Here is a 27,227-nt window from a genome sequence, read left to right as displayed (position 1 = left end):
CTCTGCTCTCTTCGACTCCATTTATCAACCCCACCCAAACAGGAAGCAGAGGTGACAAGCTGTTCACAGATTATATCAAATCCAACAACATGACCAATATAAAGGTCACATTTGACTGAAATGCATTTGATTTATTTAACTTAATTCTTAGAAATTGTATTCATATTTTTGTAGAAGCATAATTTCATAAATGTATGTATATTGTTTTTCTGTTTAAGTTTTATTTTGAAGGGCCTTACCGGATGTGGTATGAGTTATTACATCCGTCTTGACGGTGCTGGTGGTGAAAGGCGTAGCTAGTAAACATTAATGAAAGCCGAAAACACCGCGGACGTCAGAGCCAGAAACACCGACCTATTCAACCTCTTTTTCGGTTCATATTAAGCCAGTCTGTGTATTCTGTTTTCTCTTTGCCGTCCGTGGTTGTCACAGCGACTGTCAGCGTCCAAAAATAAAGACAGTCGGTACGTTAGCCCGCTAGCTTGCTAGCATAGCCACCTAGCCGTAACAGCAGAGCCGCAGCTAGCATTAGCATCAAACGACAAAGATGATAGCGCTAATCAACAAACTGCTGGACTGGTTCAAGGCGCTCTTCTGGAAGGAAGAGATGGAGCTGACTCTGGTGGGACTGCAGTACTCCGGGAAAACAACCTTCGTCAACGTGATAGCGGTAAGTTTGGGGCTAATTTAGCCACTCACAGATGTGCTAATGCCAGCTGTCAGTTAGCATCTGCCCGCATCTATTGTTATCCTGCAGTGGTGAGGTCAGCTAGCTGTCGATGTTCGACTCAGATAGACGGTGAATGAGTCAGTGTGATTGTTAAATATCCAAACTAAAGCTTCCATCACGTTAATTCAAACATGGGTTTGATTTTCAAACATAATCCAAATATAACGTTATGTCACAAACGCTGTAGTAGCTGTTGAGCATTAAACCGCTGCACCGGGTCTGTGTCGTTAAAACGAGCACAGCTGTTTTCACGTCTGCACCAGTGGGTGTTCTAACTTTCACGGTAAATGTTAATGTTTAATCGGCATGAAGGATTTGGTTCTGGACCCCTCAGCTTTAGTGCTGTATGCAGGGCCGTAGGTAGGATTTGGATGTCCAGTGTCAGAGGGTCGACCACCCCCCGCCTGTATCAGTGACCTTCCCTCAGTGGTCACACCCAAGTCACCCTCTGTCATACAGCCTCAGCTGAATACTGCTCTGATGTCAGCATCCTGCACCTCCTGAGTACAGAATTAATTTTTGGATGACCCACTAACATAGATATGTTTTTAGCCAAAGAGGTAATGTGTATGTTTTTGTATTGAGGGGATTTGTGTGTTGCAGACCTTAGAGTTTCAGTACAGATGTATTTGTAATTTGTACAAATTATATATTTTGTTGGTTATTTCACTGAAAAGAAGTAAACTCTCAGCAGCCCATACACACACATACATAGATATGTGCTGGTTATATATATACACTACTGCTCAAAAGCTTGAGATCACATGCACATTCCTTTGTTTTCCAAAGAAAAACTAATTTTCATGCATCACAAACAATTTTATCTAATTCACAGACTATTAAAATGAATCCTATGTTTTTTAAAGTATGATCTACATTTTTGCTTGGCCTGTTATTAATACTTTGTCATTCCTTCGCATCAGTCTCCTTGTATGGCTGCTAATTCAAGTTAATCATTTTATAAGGCTAATTGATTATAAGAAAACCCTTTTGTAATTGTGTAGCTCAGCTGAGAACAGTTGTCCTAATGGAGGAGACAAGGGAGCATGGCGTTCTTTAGGTCAGTTTAGTATCTGAACATCAGCAGTTGTTTGTTTACAGGTTCAAAATGGCCAGAAAGGTAGAACTTTAATTAGAAAGCTGTCAGTCTATTGTTGTCCTTAGAAAGGACGGCTACTCAATGCTAGAAATTGTAAGGAAACTTTAAATTTCTTATGCTGTTAACTACTACCTTCAGAGAGCAGCACAAACTGGATCTAACAGGGACAGAAAAAGTAGTGGGAGTTCCAGATACACAACTGTGTAAGAGGACAAATATCTGAGAGTGTGTAGTTTAAGACTAAGACTCCTCATAGGTCTTCAACTGGCAGCTGCACTAAATAGTACACGTCAAATACCAGTGTCAGTATCAACAGTGAAGAGGAGACTTCAGGATTCTGAAGACTGAGATGGGCAAAAGAGCACAGACATTGGACACTGGAAGAAGGTGTTGTGTACAGATGAGTTTAGTTTGAGGTCTTTGGATCAAACAGAAGAACATGTGTGAGACACAGGACAAATTAAAAGATGGTATAACAGCACTTAACACCTTTAGTCAAGCATGGTGGAGGCAGCGTGATGGTCTGGGTGCTTTGGATGTGGTAAAATAGGAGATTTGTAGTGGAGTGGAAGGATCTTAAGGAAGGAGAAACTATCAAATGACAGTCATCATTTCCATCAAAATCATTATTTTTACCTCTGACAATGTCAGCATGTCCTGTTCTTTTCCTATATTTCCTATTCAGTCTGATTTAGTGTGTGTGATCCCAAACTTTTGAGGGTTAGTAGATATATTAATGCACTGTTATGTTTCATCTCATGAACATGAATAGAAATAAATTGAAATTAATAATTATAGAATGTACAAATTAAAGTTCAGGCACACCATTAACTGTGTGCAAAAGTGCATGTCTTACTTTTTTTTTTAATTGATGATTCTGCAGTCACTCTTCCTGTGATAAAATCTGAGATATTTTGGGTGTTGCACACAGAAAGTGTCCTCTGTCTAGCCACTACCACACTATGAAGGAGTGTTTTAAGATGGTCGTCCTTCCTGCAGGTTTTTCTATCCCTGCAGGGAGCACAACTGGTTCTTGGTCACCTCTCTGACCAAGCTCCTTCTTGCCGCTTCACATAATTTTACTCAGCTTTAGGAAGTTGAGTCCTTAATGTTGTTCAAAATGTCTTCAGTTTCACAGCTGTTGAGACTACTCAGCGAAGCTGGGAGCACTCAGATCTTTAGAAAGGTTTTATAGCCTAATCTGCAACACATTGAAGTGCCCAAAGTGAAAGGTCTGAATGCACTGAAATAATTATTTGTGGTTATGTAAAATCAGGCATTTCTATACTGTGCAGAGATGAAGACAACTTGTGTTTTTTCACTCTTGTTTTAGTGACAGTTATCATTTAATTAGTACTTCTATGGTATTAATATGGGGAATGTAGCAGTAATGTACAGTATTATAATCAGTGGTGTTGTGTACATATGAGGAAGAGGTGTGTGTGTGTATGTGTGTTTCAGTCTGGGCAGTTTAGTGAAGATATGATCCCTACAGTTGGCTTCAACATGAGGAAGATCACTAAAGGCAATGTCACCATCAAGGTTAGTACTTCAGCTCCCTGCTACATCTTCTTCTTCTTCTTCTTCTTGTTATTAGTAGTAGTAGTATTATTAGAAATACTAATAAATACTATAATAATGGAATAGATATACTTACCTCCAACACATGCCTAATTAAAATGTGCGATAACAAATGAGTTCTTATCAATTGGATTGTTTTTTAAACATTACATTTCAATAAATTATTTTAAGATTGATCCACACTACACTGAATGAATGCTCCAAAAACATTTATAAAGAGCAGCTATGAGGTTCTGACTCTGCAGCTTCATCTGTTGTACTCTGGATGTGATAAATAATGGCTACCTCATGATCAAACCTAGATGTGGAAACAAGCACATTTTATTTATGGCAGCAGATATACGCATCAATAAAACAGACAGTTTGATGCTACCCAAATTACAGACTCTAACTATCTATTCTCCCTGTGCTGGTAGCTGTGGGATATCGGTGGTCAACCTCGGTTCAGGAGCATGTGGGAGCGCTACTGTCGAGGAGTCAGTGCTATAGTGTAAGTCCTGTTTTCCTAAACTGTGGTTACTGTCACGTAAACTGTGTCTGTGGACGTCTCTGCTGTCGAGGAGTCAGTGCTATAGTGTAAGTCCTGTTTTCCTAAACTGTGGTTACTGTCACGTAAACTGTGTCTGTGGACGTCTCTGCTGGGACCAGACACAGCAGGAGCTCACTCAGACATTAATGAGACTAGAAGGATGGAAGAATGGCACTCAAGTTCTACTGAAATATCCTCATATCCCAACAGTCAAGTGTTTCAGTGGAAAGCTCATATTAATCAGTAAAGCTAATATTTGAAAACTGAGGAGTTTGGTGAAAGCACAGGACTTGATCATCAGAAATCCAGTCCTCAGGCTTTGTGCTATGTAGTTGTGTCATATTAACCCAGTTGTCTTAGTGACATGGGAAATCCAGGAAGCTGCAGGACAAATGGTCAGACTTATGTAACAACGAGCATCAAAGTTGGTTTGTGTGTTCAGCTGGGATAGAGCGCTTTTAACGCTATTGTTTCTGTTGTAGTTACATGGTGGACGCAGCAGACCCAGAGAAGATCGAAGCCTCCAAGAACGAGCTCCACAATCTGCTAGACAAACCGCAGCTGCAAGGAATACCTGTAAGAGCACTACCCCTTTACACACCGAGCATAACTGACACAGAAACAAATAAACCTGACCAAACTGACCAAATCTGTCCAGAAAAAACTGAATTCAAATGAATCCTTGTCTTCAGGTTTTGGTTCTGGGCAATAAGAGGGACCTACCAGGAGCTCTGGATGAGAAGGAGCTCATAGAGAGGATGTAAGTTGGTTCTAAAGTTCTAAAGGGTTCAGTAAGTGTCAGTATGAAGTGTTCTGAATGTCCACACACAAGGTCAAAAAGCAATGTATCAGTGCTGATCATTTATTATTTTGAATATGGTTCTGTTTTTAAGATTGAATGCTGCAGTTTGTCAATTCTGACGTGCTGAACATGCAGCTGCTCAGTCTCAGTCCTCTGGTTTCTGGTCACGTTTTCTTTTTCCCATCTCCTGTACAGCTAACTGCTGCAGCTAACCACCTGACCTTTGTAAATCCAGGCCAGTTTTTATTGTAATATGTCTACAGCTCAACGCTTATTTGCATCCCACTTGAATTCGTATGCAATCAGGAAACCCTGAAGTGTGTCATCAGCCTGGTCTGTTCAGAGTTTACTGCTTCTCTGAGATATGCAGCACAACACTTTTATTTGTAATATCACAACGGTTTCTGTCAGTTCACTCAACCATTTGTTTGCTCATTTTGTTATGAACTGATTTTGTGTTAAATCAGGAACCTGTCAGCAATCCAGGACAGAGAGATCTGCTGCTACTCCATCTCCTGCAAGGAGAAAGACAACATTGGTATGAGACACACATACACACACACAAGCACTTATATATTTGTATGGGATCTTGTTCACATGATAAGTTTATATTCTACTCTAAACCTAAGCCTGTGTTCAGGGCTTTGTTAATACCGTGTGGGGAAAAGATTACGATTAACTGCGATTAACACAATTTAACAAACAAGTTGAAAAACTTGAGTTGCAATTTTGTGCATCATCTAGAAAAACATTACATCATCCAGCAAAAGACATAAAAGCATGCATTTTTAAACTGTATATACTACTTAAGGTCCGAGTAAGAACAGTAACTGGAGAATCTCTGTGGTTTGGAGTTTAGTTTCATTTAACTGTGTTCCTGTTTTGTAGTTTCAACGTCACGTTCCCCTGTACAATAAACACCCAAACGTCCTCTGCTGCTTCAAATTAAGCAGGAGACCTTTTTTTTGTGAGTGGTTCTAGTTTCAATAAAGAGATATTATCTATAAAACAAGATATGGCATAATTAATTTTATTGTTTGGCAGGAACAGTTGCCAGCCTGATATAAATACATGCAGAGTTGAGTCCCATGTGAAAAAGTCATCCACATAATGATAATTAGTGTCGTTATCTGTATCATAATCTTTACATACAAGATTAAATTGTGCATTAGCTCAACTCCAATAAGCGTCTCCAATAGGCTTTGAACATGTAAATCTGTTCCTGTAACTGAATTTCCTGGATCGTGTTTTGTTGTCTAACTGGTCAATGAAACACAACCTGCTGCATTTTTCACACAGGGAAAATACCTGTCTAAAGGACGCAGTCAGGTGATATCAAGCAGTGATCAGGGAGTTTGCTGATACAGAATAAGCAGCGTGACTGTTTAAGCCTTTCAAACAGTGTATTAACAGTGTGAATATTAAGATGGACAAGTAAGTGTCTGTGTCTCTGCTGAGTTAGTTACACACAAGACAAGAAGATAAGAAGTTCAGGGAAGCTGTAAAAGAGAAGCACATACCAGAATTGAAACTTTCTTTCTTAAAATGGTGGCATTGTACTGGGCTGAAAAATACTGAGAGGTGTTTTCCTTTCAGACTTGGATTCTGTTCTGTTAATCTGAACGTGTCGGCTTCCTGTCTGAAAGAACACATAAATACAAACATAATCTTATTAGGTCAGACTTAGAACAAGTTAACATTCAGCGTCAAACAAGTCTGGACTGCACATTACACATTAAGGAATGGATATCAAGACTAATATCTAAAAATGAGGTCAGGGACAGAACTATTTCAGATTAACACTATAACTGGAAAAGTTGGACCAATTAGTCCAATCTTTTAACTTCCATCCTCATTTAAAATAACTACATCTGTGGGCAGTAATAAAAAGAGAACGTCCCAACAAATTAGAAAGTTCCTTTTAAAAGTCACCATTGAAGAAAATGTACATACAGTAAAAAGATCAGAGGATGATGACCTGCTGAAATCATTACAGAACACACTAAAACACGTGTATCAGTGATTTCACTGAGACTGGTTTTAACCAAATTATGTCGCAGACACTTTGAAAGTATTTAATTTTGCACTTAGGTAGAAATTCAAAACTCAGTGTTGATTAATAAATGTATTGTCCAGCAAAATGCAGAGAGAAGTTCAGAGCATCAGTCTGTAAACACAAGATTGATGTGACTGACCTGTGACCTGAAAATAACATATCACAGTGATGTCAGTCTGAAGGATGTTGTTAGGAACATTTATGTAAAAGTGACGAGTGTCTAAATGACAGAAAGATGCCGCTTCAGCAGCCTTTAATACAGGCAGCAGTGTTACATATCCCTTGTCTGGAAAGAGCCTAAAGGTCGTCAACATCACACTCAGTAAAATCAGGACTTGTGTAATAGTCCACCGCTCAAAGTCTCATGACTAGTCTTTTCCAGAGCTTTCAACCGCATCAGATGGCTCAATGAAGACTAAAATCCACCAATAAACTGGACCCACTCCATTCGAGTTTCCTTTTCTCTCACTGTTTCTCTCTTTCGGTCTGTACGCTCTGCTGACATCACACCTGTCTCTCTCTGCAGACATCACTCTCCAGTGGTTGATCCAACACTCCAGGACTAAGAGGAGTTCCTGAAAACAGACACAAAACAGGCCATGCCCAACCAATCCTTACTCTCTTTGATCAACCCCCTCAGAAAACCCTAAACCCCCAACTGGTCACCCTCTTTTCATCTCACCCCATCTTCACATTAATACCCCCTGACCCCCAGTTACCTTCAGCCTCCACCTCTGGATGCACTGATACCTGTGAGCTTTTTTTCCTGCAGTATGGGCAAAGTACCAAACTGACAGCTGGGAGAAGTAGGTGGAACGGAAACCAAAGCAAAACATCCTGATCATTTGCATGTTTCTTTGTTTCTTTATGTATCTGACCAGTGATTCAAGTTTCTCACTATTTAGAAAACTACTTTGTTTTTACAGAATAGTGGATAATTAAATTCATTATATTAAACAGCAGAAAGGTTTCTCTCTCTATAAGCTTATTTTTTTATCTTTTGAGGTGGAAAAATCATCTCAGCATATTAAAGTAAATTAAATCACTAAACAAAATGTTTAAACCCATCCATGGCATTCGTTGTTATTTCTGAGTTAATATATCAGATACTCAATGAAAAACTTTTGAGAAGGGATTTGTTTTTGGCTGAGTATTTCCACCACTTGGAACCAGATACAAACGGAAACTGCCAGTATGAGCTTAACCTAGCAGCTGCAAAATATGTGTGAACACATACATGTATGTAGACAGTCGATGTGTTTTTACACACACTGTGTCTGCGTCCATTTTGTTATACATCACTTTACACCACAGAATATGACATGAAGCCACGTTGGCTGCTTCCTCACTGTGGTTTGACGGATGTTGCAATCAGATTAAAGTCAGCGCGTACAATTAGTTGTGTGCAGAACAAGTGACCAGAAAATTAATTGCTGACTCTTCCTTCTCTGCTGAGGTTTGACACTACAGCTAAGAAAGACATTTATACAGTAGTCAGTGAGTCAGTTCAATTTCATTTTTGCACGTAAGAGAAATCAAAACTGCACACCTCAAAGAAAGCCTGTCAAGTGTTTGATTGTGGTATCAGTGCATCTTTACGGCTCCACACAACAGCCTCCATCATAATCTGTGTTTATAGATCAGTGCAGCTCTGGTAGTCGATCTGTCAGCTTTACTTCTGTTATCACCAAAAAGGCAGAAAAACAAACATTTTTCGTTCTACTGGTCATAAAGACACTTTTAGCTTTATTAGCCAGAACCTGTTGTGTGGGTCTGTACTCTCTCCTCTTTCCCCATACTACGTTGCCATCACCACCACAGACCTGCCTCCATTTCTTTCCTCCCTTTCCTCTTTCTGTCTCTCTCCACAACATCCATCCAGTTTTTCACATTTATATAATCCTGCAAACCCCCTCATCTGTTGTAAACTGCTTGTCCTCCCTGTGTTCCATCTATCCCTCCTTTCTTTTTTATTTTTTGATGTTAACCTTTACCTTGTCACCTATCCCTGTCCCTCGCCGTTTCTCTCTCTACATTCTGCCAAGCGAGGGATTAAAAACCTTTTTATTGCACTGTTTGATTTTGGTTTTGTAAGATATAATAATGAGAATAATGTTAATAATCTTATTGTGGCATAACCTGGTCTGTTGGGATTTAATGAAGTGGTACTTTAACTGGAGAAGGAGAAGTGTTATTGTTTCTGTTAATATGTCTGTAATAAGCTTTTTATTTCTTGTTTTATATTACTCTTTTTTTATTGTTGTTTTTTTTTTTTAGTTTATATGTCTAATCTGCATATTTAGCCAGAGTTCAGTGTTTTGTGCTCTGACGTCTGCTGATTGGACCAGGGGTGTCAACCTGATCAACCTTTACATCATGTCGGACAAAATATATTCATGTAAATATTAATGTGTGACTCGGAAATCCCCACACTTATGTAGTTTTAGTTTGTATGTTTTGTTTCTCTCTTCTTTTTTTTTTATTATTATTATTTTTTATAGGTTTTCATCCATGTATTTTCCTCTTCACACAAATTTCTGAATCATGACACCACGTGGAAAAAATGCATGTTTAGGAGAAGACTAAATTTATTACACACCCATAAAAAAATACAACCTTACATCTATCCTTTCCACATCAGATTCTCCATAAAATTTCTACTGTTTGTTTCTAATCGGGCTTGGTGCCAACACAAGTATGGAAGTCTATGACTGCCAATAACAAAATATTTTCGTTTTGGTTTCAGCTCGTTTCACTCTTATTTTCAGAATAACCTGTCATTATACAAAATATTCTTTCTTATTTTTCATTATCTAGTTTTAAATGGACTCAAAGCGGGACATAAATGAAATGCTAATTTATATAAAAATAAATTTGTTTGTTTTTGTTGTTTTGGCAGTTTTGTTTCCTTAAATGACATTTTCTATTTTATATATATTAAAAGAACTATACATATTTAATAATATGTCATTCATCTTGCAAACACAAATGGGCATCTTTCTTTTTGAATTTGGCAGCCATAGACTTTTCCAAAATTTTTGCTATTGGTCAAAAACCTCATGATGTGGTTTAAGATCAGTGACTGTGCTGTCTCAGGATGATGCTACACAATAAATCTAATCCATTTATTCATGTCCTTTCTATAGAATTGGCTCATTTAGTGGGACAGACTTATGTGAGTGTTCTGGTGTTGATGGTAAAAAAAATCAAATACTATTTTAAACTTAAGCTCACTTTAAGATCATTTACCAGCTGTGAATGATCCTATTTGAACAACAAGTCTTGTCGTTTTTGACAGTTAAATCATATTTTCAGGTATAGTTGTGATTGGCCAAAAAAAATTTAATTAAAATAAAAAACTGATTAATGGAAGAGATTTTAAGAAAAATGTCATGAAGTCTGGTTATGTGATATTTTTGAGTCACAAAATGTAGCTCGTCATTAGCATTACATCACGTAATCACACTACTTATATTTATTCATCTGTTTGTTTTGATTTCATCATACATTTTTAGTCAGCTCTGTTGTAACGGTTCATATCACCTACTGACACTTCCTGGTGCTGACAGCAGCCGGTCAGACTGCAGAACAAACAGAAAGAGGAAGGAACATGTCTGCTATTCTGTACTAAACCGATTTTGTTCAGAGAGTGGTCAAATTGTCAGCAGCGTATGTAGAAGATAACTCTGCTAGCACAGATCCAGCTGCTTTACACTGTTGGGCCAAACAGTTTTAGTCTGGCTTCCACTGTAGGCAACCAGACTGAACTGGACCTTAGAGTCCTTGTCATTGTAGGGAAACGAATACAGAAGGAAGGCCGGGACTAAATATCCTACCATACGTTTCACACGAACACACAGTGATGTGAAATGTTATTATTTACTAATTTTATAGGCAGGAAGCTGACAGCTTAGATTAGCTGTGTCCATATAAGCACCAAGAAAGGAAGTTTAAAGTTGCAGCAGTGCAAGTGTTGTTCAGTCCTTTTCAGCCCAGCAGTGGAAAGCTGCTGTTTTCTAAATACCTACCCAGAGCTGTGTGTCTGAGGGAGCTGTTTTAATGAGCTGGAGGCCCCAGAAGACATCAGTGCTTCCCTGTAAAAGTCCAGAGCACAACAAGCACAACTCAAACTGAATCAGCATCAAGTCACATTGTTCAATTATGCTGTGAGAATCTTCTTGGCCTCCGTCTGTTCAAGAGCTGCTCCAGGAATCAGGTTCTGGTCTTTGAACCAGCCAAAAGTTAAAGTCTGACAATGTTCTGGTCCACTCAAAATGTATTGATCTGTTGATCAGCCAACACAGTGATTATTAGTTATTGCCGCCGTCAGATAGAGCAGGTTGTAGAGGGAATTTCACACTCACATCTGTGCTTTTTTGTGATATTTTTAATTTATTTGACAACATCCAGCAGCACAGAGATAATAGAGCTGAGCAGGGCAGACCCACAACAGCTCAGTATGCTTCAGACAGACTGGTTTGAAGTGTCCTGAAGTCTTGTTCAGACACATCCAAGGCCACTAACTGAGCAGTTGAGATGTGTCGTCTGTCTGTTCTCTTTGAGATTCACCAGCTACTTTGACTCGTTTACCAGCCTTGCAGGTGTCTGTTTAACACGATACAATGAATTTCTGTCCTGTAACAAACCAAATGTGTGAACGGTGAAATCCCTCTTCACCGGCTCTGGACTCTTCTGTTTGCATGCTGGGGGCAGGGATTGTATATCTGTGGGAACCAATGAAGTAAATGGATATTATGGTGCAACTTCAAACATACAATGGCCTTAATCCAGTGCGTCAGCCTGAGTATTACTCTACAGAAAAGTAATATAAGTACACAACATGAAACGTACTAAAAACAGTGCAATAAAACAGAAGTATCAAGATTGTGTTTAAACTGTGTTTTTACAAGCTTCTTTATTGTGTAATCACTGTGTACTTGTAGTACTTTTCGCACAGATCAGTGCACTGGAATATGGTCGTTGCAATGTAGAGCTTGATCTGTTATTTTGTTTTTTTTAATGCAAATAATAGTAATAATCTGTTCTACTGCACGTACAAACGGAAATGATGTGTCATGATTTTCTTCTTAACATCAGTAACTGGAGGTTTTATTGAAATCAGCAACAAAATGTGAAGACCAGAGAGAACAATGACCCTCAGTGTAATTAGAAATATTTGACCTCTAAAAGTCCCCACATGGTTACAAAACCTCTGTTAATCTTTATAGAGACTCGTAGTACAATAACTATAAATGTTAAATTGGTGAGCGCTGTTTATGCACAGCGAAGTGTACGGGTGGGGTTTTACACCTGTGTTAAGAACGGAGGTTTGTTCCTCCAAGACCTGAGGGTGTTTTGTCAGACTTTAAGGTAAAATGTGTAAAAAGTGAAAGATTTAGCGACGTCTAGTGGTGACATTGAAGAATGCAGCCTTCTGAGCACCACTCACACCTCGGGTGCTGTGTCGTTCATCCACTCGTAACACATCAACTGATGAGGTTACATCAGGTAGCTCTTCACTCAGTGGCCACTTTATTAGATACACCTGTACAATCTGATTAGATCAAATCCAGCAGCTCTGCCATAAATGACCATTTTAGCATCTGCCAAATGGATAAATGTATTTACAAGATTCAAATTTCTCAGTTTTTAAATGGGGTGACCAAAACATTGGAAACACCACCCAGGTAATTACACACTACTGACAACATATTTATGACTAGTTGTAGCCAATAGATCTCTCTAAATCTTACACTCTGCACGTTTAAGGATGAGGCCTTTAAAGCAATTTGGCAGCAGCGTGGGAAACCTCACCATAAGTTTAATCCAGTAGCTGGAACGTTGTTATTGGTAAAATATCACTTCCACTTGACATTTTTAGTAAATCTGTGAAATGCAAAAGTGTCAATGTTTTAAATGAGCATGAAAAGCTGAACTTTTATTTATTGAAGTGTTTGTAAATGTGAAACTGAATTCACTTATAAAAGATGTAGGTCATCTGCCACCTGACGATTCAGGCAACAGATTTAAATAGATTTTAAATTTAGATTGAGATTTACCTAACCCATCAAACAAGAACTGATATAAACTGTTTTCATTGCCTTGCTTTGAGGCACTTGCAGTAAAAACTAAAACACCTGAAATCATTTAATGTTTTTCTGTCAGCTGGCTCTCGCTGCATTTTCCCATCTTGTTGCTGATCCTGTACTTTCAGTATCATTTCAACGTACATCTCACTTTGTACATGCAGGGTGAACATAGTGAAGACAGCCTGTCAGTTTGAACCTGTTTGTACATTATTGTTTGATTCAGTTGATATAATGTGTTTTAATAGAAACATGCTTGTGTATGATACTAATTAAATACTATGGAGAAACAACAGCGAGTAGTGATGAGAGATACCAGTTTCCTTCTTCCTGATCCAATACCCAATACCAAGTAAAAGCCCAGGCTGCTATCACTGATACCAACATCAGTACAGTTAGTTTGTGCAGCTACATGTTCTCCCTGTACCTGGATAATACAGTAGGACCCTCTGGTGAAGCCTGTCCCACCTTGCTGCACCTCATCGCTGCTTCGTAACAGTGTCACTCTCTATATTGTTTCTAAGTCGGGTGTTTAAACCGGAGCACTTTTAAGGGCAGCTCTAGTCCGACAGTGGTTCCTCCTGGCCACATGTCGAGGTGTCTTTGGACAAACTGCTATTTCCTAATGGAGATCAATAAAGTATCAAATAGCAGAAGTTCTTAACATGAGTATAAGTGTCAGAGTGTTTAGATCAACCAGTGTAGTTACCTTCTGCTGCCTATCCTGTTGAAAATTAAATATATATTTACCACAAATTACTTAGTTTTGACACGAGAATTGATTCAAGAACAGGAAACGTTTAAATCAGAAGCGTCAATATCACAATATTAATCTGCACATTGTTAACAATGAGAAAGTTGGAGAAGTAGAGCACTTTACCTTTGTTTTGACTTATTAATAAAACCACATTGAAAAATTGAGGAGATCTGTATGAAAGTGGTTGTGATGCCTACAAAGTTCCTCCCGTACTTCTAACAAAACCTAACCAGCCTTCACATTCATCTTCATTGCTTCATTTCTAATCCATCAGCACAGAGCAGACAGGAGGAGTATTGATAACGGCTTTGACTTTGCAGTATCAGTGTTTATTTCCTATTTTTTAATTTCCTGTTTCTCCACCTGCAGAGTTATTGATGGAACAGCAGGTGGCAGCACACACACAGCAAACCCTGTTCTACGCCCTTCACATCCATCCGTCCATTATTTTAACAGCTTTTCTGTTAAAGGTCGCAGAGGTGCTAGAGAAATCCCAGCTGTCATTGGGTGAGAAGCAGAGTAACCCTGACTACAGCTCACCAGTCTGTCTCAGAGCTGAGATACTCTCATTCACACCTGTGGGCAGTTTAAACTCACTAGTTAGCATAACTGTATGTCTTTGGACTGTGGGAGGAAGCAGAGTACGCAGAGGAAACCCACACAGATGTGTGTCTGTGTCATCATCTGAATGTGAATGTGTTGTTGTTGTGACCAGTGTGTGTGCTCCAGTCCACGCTCAGCTCTGTGTGTGTTGATTGGGTCGGGTCTCGGGTCAAATTCAGACTAATTTGTCACTTTAGCAGAAGCTGCTGAGCTCAGCAGTTCAGCTGCTGAGCTGATTAAATGGGAACTGAACTGTGTCAGCTGGTGTGAAGCCTGGTGGTGAATGAATGAAGAATGAACATTTAGAAAGTGAAGACGGGAGCAGTGAAACACTTAACGAGGTCTAACAGCATTTAAAAGACATCGCAGCTGTTCACAGTGCTGAAGAGGAAGGCGGTGTTACATCACACCTCCAGCCCTCCTATCATTCCCGTTTTATTTTGGTGTATAATTGACAGTTTTGATGTGAGAACGAGAGTCTGGATCTCAGCTTTCTCAGCCACTCAAAAGCAGGCGGACAAAAAAAGAAGTAAAGAAACCAAAGCTGGTCATTTGATCATCTGGCTGCGACGTGATCGCACTGATAAAACCAACTCTAACTTCATCCTCTTTGCTCTCTCTGTCTCCCTCTCCTCTCTTTTTTCCTCCCTGTGCTACTTGTCAACAAGTGGGTAAAACCTTTTTTTTAACAGTGTGAAGTGTGTGTGGAGCTACTTTTTATACCAGTCGACAAAGACGCAGGCCTCAGTGTTTCCTGTCTGCGGTACAAGGTGGTCCCACCGCTGTGTGTGTGTGTTCCCAACGAGAGTCAACCGAGCTCTCCATCGGGACCCCATGCTCGTTGTCATGACAACTGTGCCCCCACTTCTTCTCACTCCGTCCCATCATCAGTTTTCCCACAGAACAAAACCAACATTGTGCTCCTGGTTTTCTGTGTGTGTAAGTGTGAGAGAGAGCGAGAGACATTCAGGTCAGATTAGTTTGTGTTCATTGAGCTTGTCCTCAGAGAAACACACACATACACACTGGTCGCTCTTCATTTAGTTGCCTCATCCTGCTGATGAGAGGGTGAAGTTTCACACACTTCTAGAGGAGTAGTCCTTCATATCAGTGGAATGAGCTAGAAACTCATTGTCTCCTGCACAGTTACATAGTAGGAAATTCTACACAGGGGAGTGACTTTAAAAACTAGATTGTTCATTATGATGTCTCTGGCTTCTCAACCTTGTAGAGGAGTCTCCTAATCCAGGATATCTGCAGGTCTTGTCCAAAATACCGCTGCTGAGGAAGTAGGTGAAGCAGAATCTGATGGTTTTGTGTGAAAACATTTACAGTTTCTGTTTTTAAATGTCTTCAGGCTCATGTGTATGGATTTGGTCACTGACCAAATCCATAAACTGAAAAGTTATTGACTTCCTTTAGAAACACCTAAGTAACCAGGATACTCACAGAAACCAGGTTTCTCAGGTAATCGTGGAACAAGTTTACCTGCACTTTGGAAAACTGGTTACTGGAAATTTGCTTCTACCACTGATTAGAAACTTGGTCACGCGTTTACATGGAAGAGAAATCGGAGTTCTCTGCAAGGTTTGTCTAATCCCCAACCTCAAGAACTGAAACCAGGTTTCTTAACTGTCACAGGACACCTGCTTATGGAAACTAGGTCCCGTTTACATCACAGTTAAGAAACCTGGTCACTTAAGTGCTTGTTCTGACTGTGGAGAGTTTCCCAGTAGTACTCCTTATGATTTCCATATAAGCTGATATCCACCGATTTATCTTGATCCTGGGAAGAAGTGTGACCTACACTGTTCCTCTGAATTTATTTCATTTATACATAATGTGGGAAAAACGTATGAAAAGCGACACAGATGTCACAGATTTTAGTAGAATAACACAAGTAAGTGGCTGTGGTTATGTGACGCACACACCCGCCTTTAAAAAAGATGTAGGACTCGAACCTGTGACCTTCCTGTTGTTGCATAACTGCAGCTGGTTCCCATCCAGTCTGTCCCAAAGACATTCTCGCATGACCAGTGGAGGTCTAGTCTCTGCTGTGTGTGTGTGTGGCTTCATTAGTGAACAGAGGCGGTCTGTTCAGTAGTTTGTATCAGAGGGGCGAGCTCTCATCACTACTAATGAGAACAACATCCCCAACCTCCTGAAACACTCTGTTCCCCCAACTCCGCATCAAACTCTGCCCGCTTCTCCACCTCTCTCCTCTTTTAGCTTTTCTCTGTCCATTATTCACAGTTTTAGGAGCTAAAATCAGCTTGTTGAAAACGGAGAAATGTTCTATGATAGCGTGTGGTTTCTGTCTTCTAAATGGTATTTTGTCTTCTCTATGTTCTGACACTTTGTGAAGCACTTTCAATATGAAATTCTCTAAGCTAGCGATCAAGCAGTTGGTAATACATAAAAGTATATCTCGATATGATTAGAGTCAGGGACCTGCAATCAGTATGAGAGGATATAATGTGCGGTAGCAATGTACAAGTGGCAAACAAAATACTGCGATCCTGTAAATCCATATTTAAGTAAAAGTCCACCAGCACTTAAACAGCTTTAACAGGTGGCCCTTCAGGACAACAGTAAGTGTATATACAGAATCATCAGCTTTCCATCAGCAAGTTTATGTCCGTTTAACAGGTGTTTTTCTTGGCTTTTACACGTGTAGCTGTTATTGCACGCACAGTAACGAGCATAGATGTCAGCTCCTGTAATATCTCATCTCACCTGGACTGCAGCTGTACCAAAAACGACACAACTATATTGTCAGATCCAATAAATCGCACTTTGTGCCAGTGAAATATACACTGTAAAATAAAATGTGCCCTTTTTCTCCCCTTGTTGTGGTATTTGAACGAAACAAACCAACAAATCATTTCCTGATTGCAGTTTAGTCGTGTAGAAGTGTAATTTTTAGGAGACAGGATTGATAGTAACAGGTTCTCTGGTGCTGTTGGAGAACCTCACTAACACGCTGCAGGTAAAACTGCACTTTTCCATCTTTGCTGTTCACCTCATTGTCAGCAGTTACAGATGTTATATAAGTACAGGTGATGGTGTTCTATTTGTTCCTATTTAGGGCAGATGTGCGTCCAGTCCCACAATAATTCATTTTTAAAATCAGAATCATATCAATAGTAAATCAACACACTTTTATGTCTCTGCAGCTTCTTTTTGTATTTTCCATCATCTAACTTCTCTGGTTGTCGTAGAGATGGATCAGCTGCCATTGGGTAACTTAATAGTAAAAAAGGTGGCTGTATCTGGGGGGAGGTGCTAAGACCCATCCCTGTTTTGTTCTCTGGTGAATGTCTTGACCTCACTCTGGTCCCAGTGATGCTCTCACCAGTCGTGATCTGCTGTTCATAGGTCACATGACTGAAGTTAATACTTGGGTTGTGTGGTGACAGTGGAACTAAAAAAATTCAAGTGGACCTTGTGTCTAACTTGGATCGTATTTGTCCAGCAGACATTGTAGATTTTCTGCCTCCTGTCTTCGATCTGTCCCTCTTAATGGCAGCAAGCATCATTTCCCAACTTCCTTTTAAATTTGTAAATCCCCTCGGTAGGTTGCCAAAAGTAACCCGGCAAAGATGGGGGGCGGGGGAAAACACTCACTTAGATTTGAAAAGGGTTTTTTAAATTAGCAGAGCTCTCTGTGTGTGTGTTAGCGTGTTCTTTCTCACACGTGAATTTGGGCTGGTATCCCGTGGCGACAGGACAGTAGTGAGGTCATTGATATGCAGAGAAGCAGCTCTGCTGAGGAAAAATCCTCTTCAGTGTTTGACTCTTCTTAGAGATGAGGAGCGATTCTTTCACATCATTTACATCTGCATGAAACTGAGTTTCACCAAATCTTTCCTGAACATGAAACCAGTTGGTTAAAGGTTAATTTAGTGTTTCTAACTTGATGTGGCTGCAGAAGCCAGTAACAGAGTCCATTCAAATCATAAACACAGATTCATAATCTGTTTTCTTCTCTTGATGTAATTTAAATTTGAATTGTGCTGCTTTAAGGTTCTGGATTCTATAAACCTTGATGTGCAGCTGCTGGATTGAACTCAAATGGATTTGTAGAGAAGTATGTTTGTATCTAAACTGAGGATCAATTCCAGTTTTGTTTTAGTGCCAGCAGCACTGATTTCTATGGAATCCCCTAAAAAGGGACAACTGAATCACAAGCTGCACTCTGAGCCTTGCAGCATGAAACAGTTAGCGGCTAAGTTTACTGGAAACTTCCATGTTAGATCCACCTCCCAGTCAGAGAAGTACCTGGATTCATTAGCTCAAATAGTAACAAATATCTTTTTTTTTCTGGACATTTTGTGGCTAAAACAGCCTGAATCAAAAAACAAACAAGTTGCTAATGCTCATTATGTTAAGAGGAAAACCTCTGTATGTGGCCTCATTTGGCCTTATCATAGCTGATGTTTCTTTTCGATATGCATGATGTTAGTTCCCAGACTTGTCTTCCAAAGTTGGTATGAGGTTAACAAATGTAGGCTATAAAACACAAGGCTGTGTGTTGAATTCAAATTCACCCTTTAACAGCAGTGTCATGAGTTTCCAGCAGCTTCTTTATTTCAAAATAGTGAAAATATCCATATATAAACCATTTTGACATTGTGGAAACTTGTTTTGTACCCCCTGATGTGGATCCATCGTTGATTATGTGTAAACCCATCTATAGGGCAGAGCCCAGTTTTCTCTCTTAGAGCAGCAGCTGCTCAAAATGTGAAAGCAGAGTTAGTCAAACTATTTTCTACTGGCTGTTGTTCAGTCTTCTGTCTGACTAGACTGACAGTCCGGGGCTGAGGGGGTGGGGACACACTAAGGCACAGTCGGCTCTGACACATACAGTATTATCAAATAACACTGTCAATATTACAAAGGCATAAACATTCTGCTGACATAAAAAATGTTCTGCCTCATTTCATACATACATGAATTAGTCAAATATCTAGCGTTAAACTGAGCTACATTTACATCTTTCTTTTCTTCACTTCTAGTGAAAACACTGTGCTAAAGACATATTAATTCACAACTTTCTAAACAGCTTAAAATCCTGTACAAATAGACCACCTCAGTACTGAGAGGGTTTGAGTCCTGTTCAAATACTCTTAAGATCTCGTCCCTTCCTCACTGTACAAACATCCCATCATTAAAGGCCTGAATTAGTTGCTTCATTAAGCACCATACCCTTCACAGAAATCTCTGTTAAACCTTCAACAACACAAAGATTTATCCACATACAGGCGCTGACATTCATCTGACATTTTAGCTGCACAGTGATTACATTTTTCACTTGTGGCTGCGCAGCCATGTGTAGAAACATTTCTTGAAAGGAGGATGAAATGATTTGTGGAGTTTTAGAAAAATATATCCATCAGAAAGACCCACTTATTATTTAGGGATGTGTAAGGCTAGAGCCAGTCGGAGCTTAGACTGGACAGGTTGCTTTGCAATCATATTTACATCTGTGAGAGTCAGACACTAACTCACCGGCATGTTTTGGGTCTCAATGTAGAAAAGCCCCCATCGCCTGAAAACCAGAACCTTCTTGTTGTGTGGCAACATTGCAAAGCTGAGCTGCCATCATTTCAGAAATGTTATGTTTGTTATTTAAAACTGCACAGTGAAATAATCAAAGCAGCAAAGTAAAGTCTCTCCAAACAGTGTGAAGACACTGACAGATTTTGTCAAAACATATAATTGACAGCTGTTGTAGCAGCTGCCAATTGATGATTAATCTCTTGTACATAGGGTAGGTCTGGTCTGACTGCTATGGGCCAGTAATTCAGTCTTCATGTTATTGGCGACGTAGTGGTTTTGCTGTACATCAGAGGATGATACCTAAAATGCATATATAACTTTACATCCAAACAGATCAAAAATTGTAGTAAAAACTGATGCAGTGTGTGTTTATGTTTAACAAGTTTGTCTGATATAATAAATTCCATAGCTCAGTGATTTTAATATTTGATTATGTAATTTGATTACAGATACTTAGATTTACATCAAGACCTCAAGTAACATCTGACAACAGCAGCAACCTTTGTAAGGGGCTCAAACTATTGAAGGGTTTTATGCATCTGCTACTTTTCCATAAAACATATTTAGACCCCAGTTTCTCAGCATCCACCTTCTGCAGCATCTGCAGCTATCATTGTTCCAATGTACTTTAGAAATCATTTGAGCAGAAAGTTGGAGGGAAGAGTCCATTGGGAGAGTCCTGACACAGGCTTCTGATTTTACAACAGCTGGCTGTGCAAGTACAGCAACTTTTCTAATCTCACTACAGATTAAACCTCACTTCCTTCACATAGAGGAAGTGTGGGGGTAACAATGAGTCCATAGAGGATTATAATACAAACAGGAGAATGAGGGAGGACAGAAAAGACAAAGAAAGATAATCAACAATTCTTGTGTATTCTGCAAAAGAGAGGGACAGATGGAGATGATGTGTAGAAGAAAGAGGAAATGGGTTCAGAGCAAACATTTGCAATAGAAACTGACAAGTAATCGAAAAGTAATGATAGATAGAAAGAAGATGAATGGATGGGACTGATTCAGGGGGAGGAATAGTGACTAGATGGTTAAAGGGAGGCCCATAGCTCTAGCTAGAGATGGACAAGATGGCCGATGTGTCTTTGGCCTTGTCGAAGAAGATGGACGTCTCATTGGCAGCTTTGAGTTTGGCCTTGGGAGAGCCCGGGGAGCCTTGAGTTGTGTTTGGCTGACACTCCTGACAGCAGCAACAGCAGCAGTCCATGAAGGCCTGACCAAGAGCCTGAGACACAATGACACACAAATAAGTGCTGCTGTTCCTAATTTCTGCTTTTCTGACATTAGCAACACACAGGAGTCAGGACTTGGTCATTCTAACTAGAAAAGTGTAGCTCTGCTTGAATGTTAAAAACAAACACAAACAACCTCTTTAAAGCAGACTGCTTCATAAATTGTTTCTCATTTGTTTAATCGCAGTTCTGATTAAAACTGGGACTAGATTAGAATAGTCTTCTAAATATGGGTTTAAGTTGACCTTTGGAGTGACTTGACTGTTCTCAAGTCATCCAGAACTTTGTTTCACAGAAAGGGAAGAGTGACTTAAAGTCCCTTCAATGGATTCTAACAAAGCACTGGGTACATTTGGAAGGTCAATACAAGAGGATATATTAGATACATTTAATCAATCAAAATTACTCTTTGTATCATTACTAAAGTCAATATAAATATTTAAATCGGCATCAAGGACAACTCCAAGACTCTTGACTTTTCCTTGAGTTTTTTAATGCACAAAAACTAAGTCTGGGCATGTTGATGGCCACATTTATATTACATTTAGTCATCTGGCAGACCCTTTTATTCAAAGTGACTTATGATTGAGGAACAAGGTACAAGGCAAAAGCAGGGTATGTGTAAAGAGGTCTTGATTAGGGACTCCCACTGGGGGTAAGTCATAATTGGGATTCAAACCCCAGTCCCCAGTGGAAAATCATTTTCATCCAACTATTAATGTCACTAATACATTCTTTCAATTTGTCCACTTGTCACTGGCGATGAGTCTCATATATTCTTGTGTGTCATCTGCATATTAGTGAAGCTTGATTGAGTACTGCCAGGTAATACAGCCACATTGAAGCATGTATAAACGAATGGGGAACTTCTTATTTAGTTTGAGGTTGTCAGTGATGTCAAATGCAGCAGAACAACAACTCAAGTTAACTTCTGTGTCGTGCAGTTTTGTGCTTCCTTATCCCTCTGACCTACCTTACAGAGGCACAACAGCAGCACTGGTGTAACTGATGACTTGAAGAACAACAGGAAGTGATGTAGTAGTGCCAACATGGAGGCTGTGTCCTCAGAGACAGTGATGTGCGTGTAGGCCAGCGTGATGTTGCAGACATGTTCAGGTAAAGCACAAATGCCATACACCACAGCTAATGCTAAAAGCGTACAGTTAAGCTGTCGCTCCACCGCCTGGTGCTGCTGACGCTTCTGATTGGAGGAACGATCATCATGGTTACGCTGTTTGTGTGCAGAGCTGGAATCACTGTTGACGTTGCGGGTGGCCATCTGGCAGAGTATGGTGAAGAGGATAGGGAGGCAGAAATAGCAGCCAAAACACCACCACATACGACCCTGAAGAAGTCGGAGAAAGGAGTAATCTGATTACATCACATCAGAACACAGCTACACTGTTTGGTCCTTCATAATACTGTCGGTAATTTCGTTGTGGTTGTAGTTTATGGTAATATGCTACAGTACTCAGGATACCAAATAGTATCTCAGGCAGAAAATTTCTAAAAATACTGTAAAGTGTCTCCAAATGCATGATTACAGGGTGCACAGTTGTGCATTATAGAAAAATGACAATTTAACACAGGAAAAAAAATGGAAGTTCTTTTGAAGCATTTGGAAAATTTGTGGCTGTGCAAAGAAGCAAATGGAAGTAAAAAAGTAAACACGTAGAATGGCATAAGTGAAATTCTTTCCATTAATTATGTCAGTGAAGCGAGTAGATGCAGCGTGATGTGGGATCTAATTCCATCTTTAAGGTGAGAAATAATGAACACATGAATGATTTTATTTGTTGCTCTGTTAAACCTGTGTGTCTCTTCTCACCTGGTGATACCTGAGCAGCAGAGAGTGGAGGGAGTCTGGCAGGTAGAGGGACAGAGGAGAGGAGGGGGTGATAGTGCAGGAATCGACCAGCCGGCCAGTGGATTGGGACACAGTCTGGCTGAGCTGCCACAGGAAGATTTCAGGGCTGGACAGCAGCAAAGAGCCAAGCCACACCAACAGCAGCTTCAGTAGCACAGAGCGGCAGCGCTCCACCTGCCGAGCCTTTGGCTGTGACGAGGAGGTGGCAGCATGGAAACGATCGATACCCAGAGCACACAGAGTGAAGGAGGTGATGCCCAAAGACACGACCTGCAGAGACGAGGAGGAGACAGTGTCAGAGTTTCAACATTCAGTATGTAGAGTATAAACAGAAAGGAACAGTTTCAGTTATCAGTTTAAATCCTTTCTGTACTGTAGTTTCAGCTAGAGTCAGTGTCTTCACTGAAAAATGAAAAAGAACATTTTCAAAGATACTACAAGTCACTGTAAAGGAGTTACACTAGAACTGCAACAAAAATGTCCTAGATGGGAATCAAGGGTAGTTCGGGTTGAATTAACTAAAGCTGCTAAAAAATGAGCAACTGTGCAATGTATCTGTGATAAAACATTAGACAAAGCATAATACCGAGAGGTGACATGTCTGTAAATAGGGGCACCCAGTGCCCTTATTTACTTGTTCATTGTTCATTTTTTCATTTTCATTGTTCATTTTTTACAGATGAACTGAAACAAAGCAATCACTTATTTTCCTACAAATTCTGCAGAAGCTTACACAGAAAATGACAAAAGGTAATTTACTTCAATCACTATGTAAATATGAGTGTAGTTATTCTACTAACATTGCACATGCATGTTACTACTATTTATGTCATGATCTTCCCATGTATTTGTCCTATGAAATGAGACAAACAAATGAGGATCAACAAAACAAGAAGAACTGGAGAGACTCTATTTCATCACATTACGAAACTCAACATTAACGCATTAACGCATTAAGATTTGACTTTAATTCTTAAATTAAAGATACAATACAGACATGAACCCTCAAACTGTTTAGCTAAGTTTAGCATAAAAACTGGAAGCTCTCAGCTGCAGAAGCTGGATTACAAATCATACAAACACATATTCACCTTAAATCTGTTCCTGTCAAGCCATTAAAGCAGCAGCCGGACGTTCCAGCAGCCATAGAAACAGGTTCCTCTGGAAACGTTCAGTAAAGAATAGCTCTCTGCTGGTTGTAGTTTGATTTCCAAACTAAAACCTCTGACGCCACTCACTAACGTACTGACACCAGGTCAAACACATCATGACCAGTAGTAGCTTATCTTAGATGTTGTATTTGTAAATTCTTTCTATAGTTGCATACCTGCCTAATAAATAGATTCTGGTTCTGATGTGCACATGAATATTCCACTGATCAACAGTTGGTGCAAGAAAACACAGCAACACAGCAGCCAAAAAAGAAAAACATCTCGTTCTGATTGGGGAACGAAGAACACCACAGTGCACTGTTAAAAAAGAATTAGCTTTGCGTAAAGTGGGTCTTTTCTGTAGCCTTGTTAACTAGGCTAACATTAGTTTGACCATAAGAAATAAATCAAACCCAAAGGAGAAACCAGTGTTATCTTGGTTACCTGGGCTGGTGACACTGTTGTGATCACCTGAAGAATCATCTCTAGGTTTTTTTTAGTTTTTTTTTTTAGAGGAAGTAGCAGGAAGAGGCAGAGTGATCTGGGTTCTGATCATTGTACATCTCAGAGCACTTCCAGGTGTGGTCAGGAGAACTAGCTGTGTGCTAATTCCAATGTGTTCTGCTGCATTTATTCTGAAACCTTTTTTTTTTTTTCAGATTCAGCTTCATGTGGAGCTTGTATAATTCTGAAAGATAATAGTTTTCTCATCTTGTGTGCATATAGGATTAGAAAACTATAATTCCCATACTCCTTTATTCCCATAAGACCAGCAACAGATTTAACTCATGGTTAACATCAATCTGTTTTATTTATTTGTACCCTGTGACTGAATGTATTTAAATTGCAGCCACTGAGAACAGCCATTTCCCTACAGTATCCAAAGAAGAGACAACTGTGCATGCATGTGACCTCTGCTCTTTTTGCTCTGCAAACTTCTCGCAATATTGTGGGCAGCATGCTGAATTCTTGTTTTTTCATGTTTAACACATAACAACTAACATAGCTGAAACAACTCAGGTTCAACATTGAATGGGCATTATGTTGATGGTAGAGAAATTCACTGCTGGTTTAGTTGACAGTTGAATTGTTGGCCTTACCTGTTAATACCAGGTATAAATGAATCCTTTATGATGACTTTTTTTTATGGCTCTACCATTGTGAAAATTATTATTTACATATACAATTATCATATTATTATTATATAAATTTAGTATAATTAATTAAAATATTCCCCTTACTATCGTGCTCCTCAGAGGATGGATCAATACATAAAACATACCAAGCCCTCCCACTTTAGCATATGCCCCACCCACCTCCATATAAGGCACCATGCGGCAGGTGATGTCACCAAGGATCCTTCTATGGGAAAGCTGGTTGAGGACCACCACAGGAAGGCAGAGCACCAGGACCAAGAAATCCCAGAATGCAATGCTGGCCAGCAGATAGTTTCAAGCGGACCTCATGTAGTAGTTGTTCCAGACGATGCACATCACCGCCATGTTTCCCACCACGCCCACTGCCAGCACCAGACCAGCAAGGAACAGGATGGCATAGGCCGCGTACGAGCTCTCAGCCAGCGGGTAGAATGGGTTGAAGAGTCCTGGGCCACCATGGTCAGGGTTGGAGGTGTTTCCATGGAGATTAACATTCTCATCACTGCCTCCATCTCCTGCTGCTGCTTTTGTGAAGTTGGTGAGCTCAGTGGCCTGTGGCGTCGTTACTGAGTCATTCTCAAACGACTGGCTGAAAGTCGACTGTTGCTCCTCCTCATCAGCGCCTCTGGCCAGACGGCGGTGCTGGTCCACATCTAGATCCAGCATATCGGCGAGGGGAAGGCTCTGGTTGGGGCTGTGGGTTTTGTTCTGGGATTGGAGCTGCTTGGTGGTCCAAACAGGTATCAGTTTGATGTGGGAGGGGGGTTTATCCATGTTGCCATGCTCTCCATCATGTTGCCCAACACTCTTTGCCTCTGTAAACAGCAGCTGCAGGTACAGACACAGCCAAAGGCCAACAGACAGAGCCATGACAATAAATTGAACTCTTAACTTCAACAGGTTCTAGGCAGATTTAGTGCAGAGCTCCAACTCCACTCCAGCCGTGTTTCCAAAGAGTACCAAGATTAAGCTTTGAGGTAGATATTTTTCTAAATCCTAGTTCCTGGAAAATGAACAAAAGACAAAAACTTTTCTTTTTTAAAACCAAGAAATCCAGGAAAAGTTTGGAAAATTACCTCAGAGTTGAGAGATTTTAAAAATAGAAATCTACCAAGGGTTCAGAAAGTTTCCAAATGATGAAGATTCACTGACGTCCACAAGACTTTTCGTAAGTTTATAGTCCAGACAGGATGAAGATCTTCTTTTTTCTCTTCTCACTATTCCAGGTTTCCTACTTCAAAGCTTTACTTTGCTTTTTGCTTCCATTACAAATCCTCACAGGTGGTAAAGCATCGGTGTGGTGGACCTCCAGGAGGACAGAGGGAGCAGAGTGAGGGTCTGTGTCTGGGCTGGAGGCAGCTGAGACACTGGGCGTCTTGGAGCTTTGAGGGTCTCTGGGAACAAGCAGCCCTCTGCAGTATGGCTGGATGGAGCCTTTGTCAGGATACACTCTCTCTCTCTCTCTGACAGGCCTACAAACAAGGTTGGCACACACACAAACACACACATTAGCCTGCTCAATCATCCATGCATACTTTCCTTTGCTCTTTTTGCCTCTCACTTTCTCTCTCACAAACACACACACACATCTCTGCTGCCGCCTGGTGGTGGATTTACTAGGGACTGAAGTCAGGTGACAGACAGACACTCACCTGACTTGAAAACTGATATAACTTCTTATATGTGTAGATCCTGTGAGTCGCTGTGATCTGCAGTGTAAGAACATTTTTGTGTTGGCAGCTTTTTAAAACAAAAACATAAAATTCAATCTCAGTTGTTGATTCTTTCACAAAATCCAGCTGATGGGCAAAGGATTTAAATTTGTAATAAATCATACTGATATTATAAATAAGGTTCCTTTAAAGAAAATTCTGTGTTTTTTTTATTATTCAATTTTTTTTCCATGCACAGGCTCAAATCACCTTCAGACCTCTCTACCTCCTCTGTGGGTTCATCTTGTTTAACTTTTGTATTTTTACTTACTGACTCACTTACTGCACATG

At 40.0% G+C, this 27,227-nt stretch overlaps 2 protein-coding genes across 2 annotated transcripts; one reads left to right on the top strand and one right to left on the bottom strand.

Moving 5' to 3' along the window:
* Nucleotides 1-269: 269 nt before the first annotated feature.
* On the top strand, nucleotides 270-13,178 carry LOC113167526 (ADP-ribosylation factor-like protein 8A). Its single transcript, XM_026368224.1, has 7 exons — nucleotides 270-670; nucleotides 3,291-3,371; nucleotides 3,827-3,900; nucleotides 4,422-4,515; nucleotides 4,632-4,699; nucleotides 5,209-5,279; nucleotides 7,324-13,178. The coding sequence occupies exons 1-7, from the start codon at nucleotides 548-550 to the stop codon at nucleotides 7,374-7,376; spliced, it is 564 nt and encodes a 187-aa protein (XP_026224009.1). The 5' UTR covers nucleotides 270-547; the 3' UTR covers nucleotides 7,377-13,178.
* Nucleotides 13,179-18,818: 5,640 nt separating this feature from the next.
* gpr37l1b (G protein-coupled receptor 37 like 1b) lies at nucleotides 18,819-26,840 on the bottom strand. Its single transcript, XM_026368170.1, is given in 4 exon segments — nucleotides 18,819-21,042; nucleotides 22,023-22,394; nucleotides 22,878-23,186; nucleotides 25,384-26,840. Coding segments are annotated over 4 exon segments (1,566 nt in total). The 5' UTR covers nucleotides 26,095-26,840; the 3' UTR covers nucleotides 18,819-20,868.
* Nucleotides 26,841-27,227: the final 387 nt, after the last annotated feature.

Source organism: Anabas testudineus, chromosome 7 (genome assembly GCF_900324465.2).
Source record: "Anabas testudineus chromosome 7, fAnaTes1.2, whole genome shotgun sequence".
Classification (NCBI taxonomy): Eukaryota; Metazoa; Chordata; class Actinopteri; order Anabantiformes; family Anabantidae; genus Anabas; species Anabas testudineus.
Note: the sequence above shows the minus strand (reverse complement) of the source record. Positions and strands in the feature narration are given on the sequence as shown.

Coding starts and splice junctions, on each gene's coding strand:
- LOC113167526 (XM_026368224.1), top strand. CDS start 548: ATGATAGCGCTAATCAACAAACTGCTGGACTGGTTCAAGGCGCTCTTC. Junction 4,516..4,631: donor CGCAGCTGCAAGGAATACCT/GTAAGAGCACTA, acceptor CCTTGTCTTCAG/GTTTTGGTTCTGGGCAATAA. Junction 5,280..7,323: donor CAAGGAGAAAGACAACATTG/GTATGAGACACA, acceptor CTCTCTCTGCAG/ACATCACTCTCCAGTGGTTG.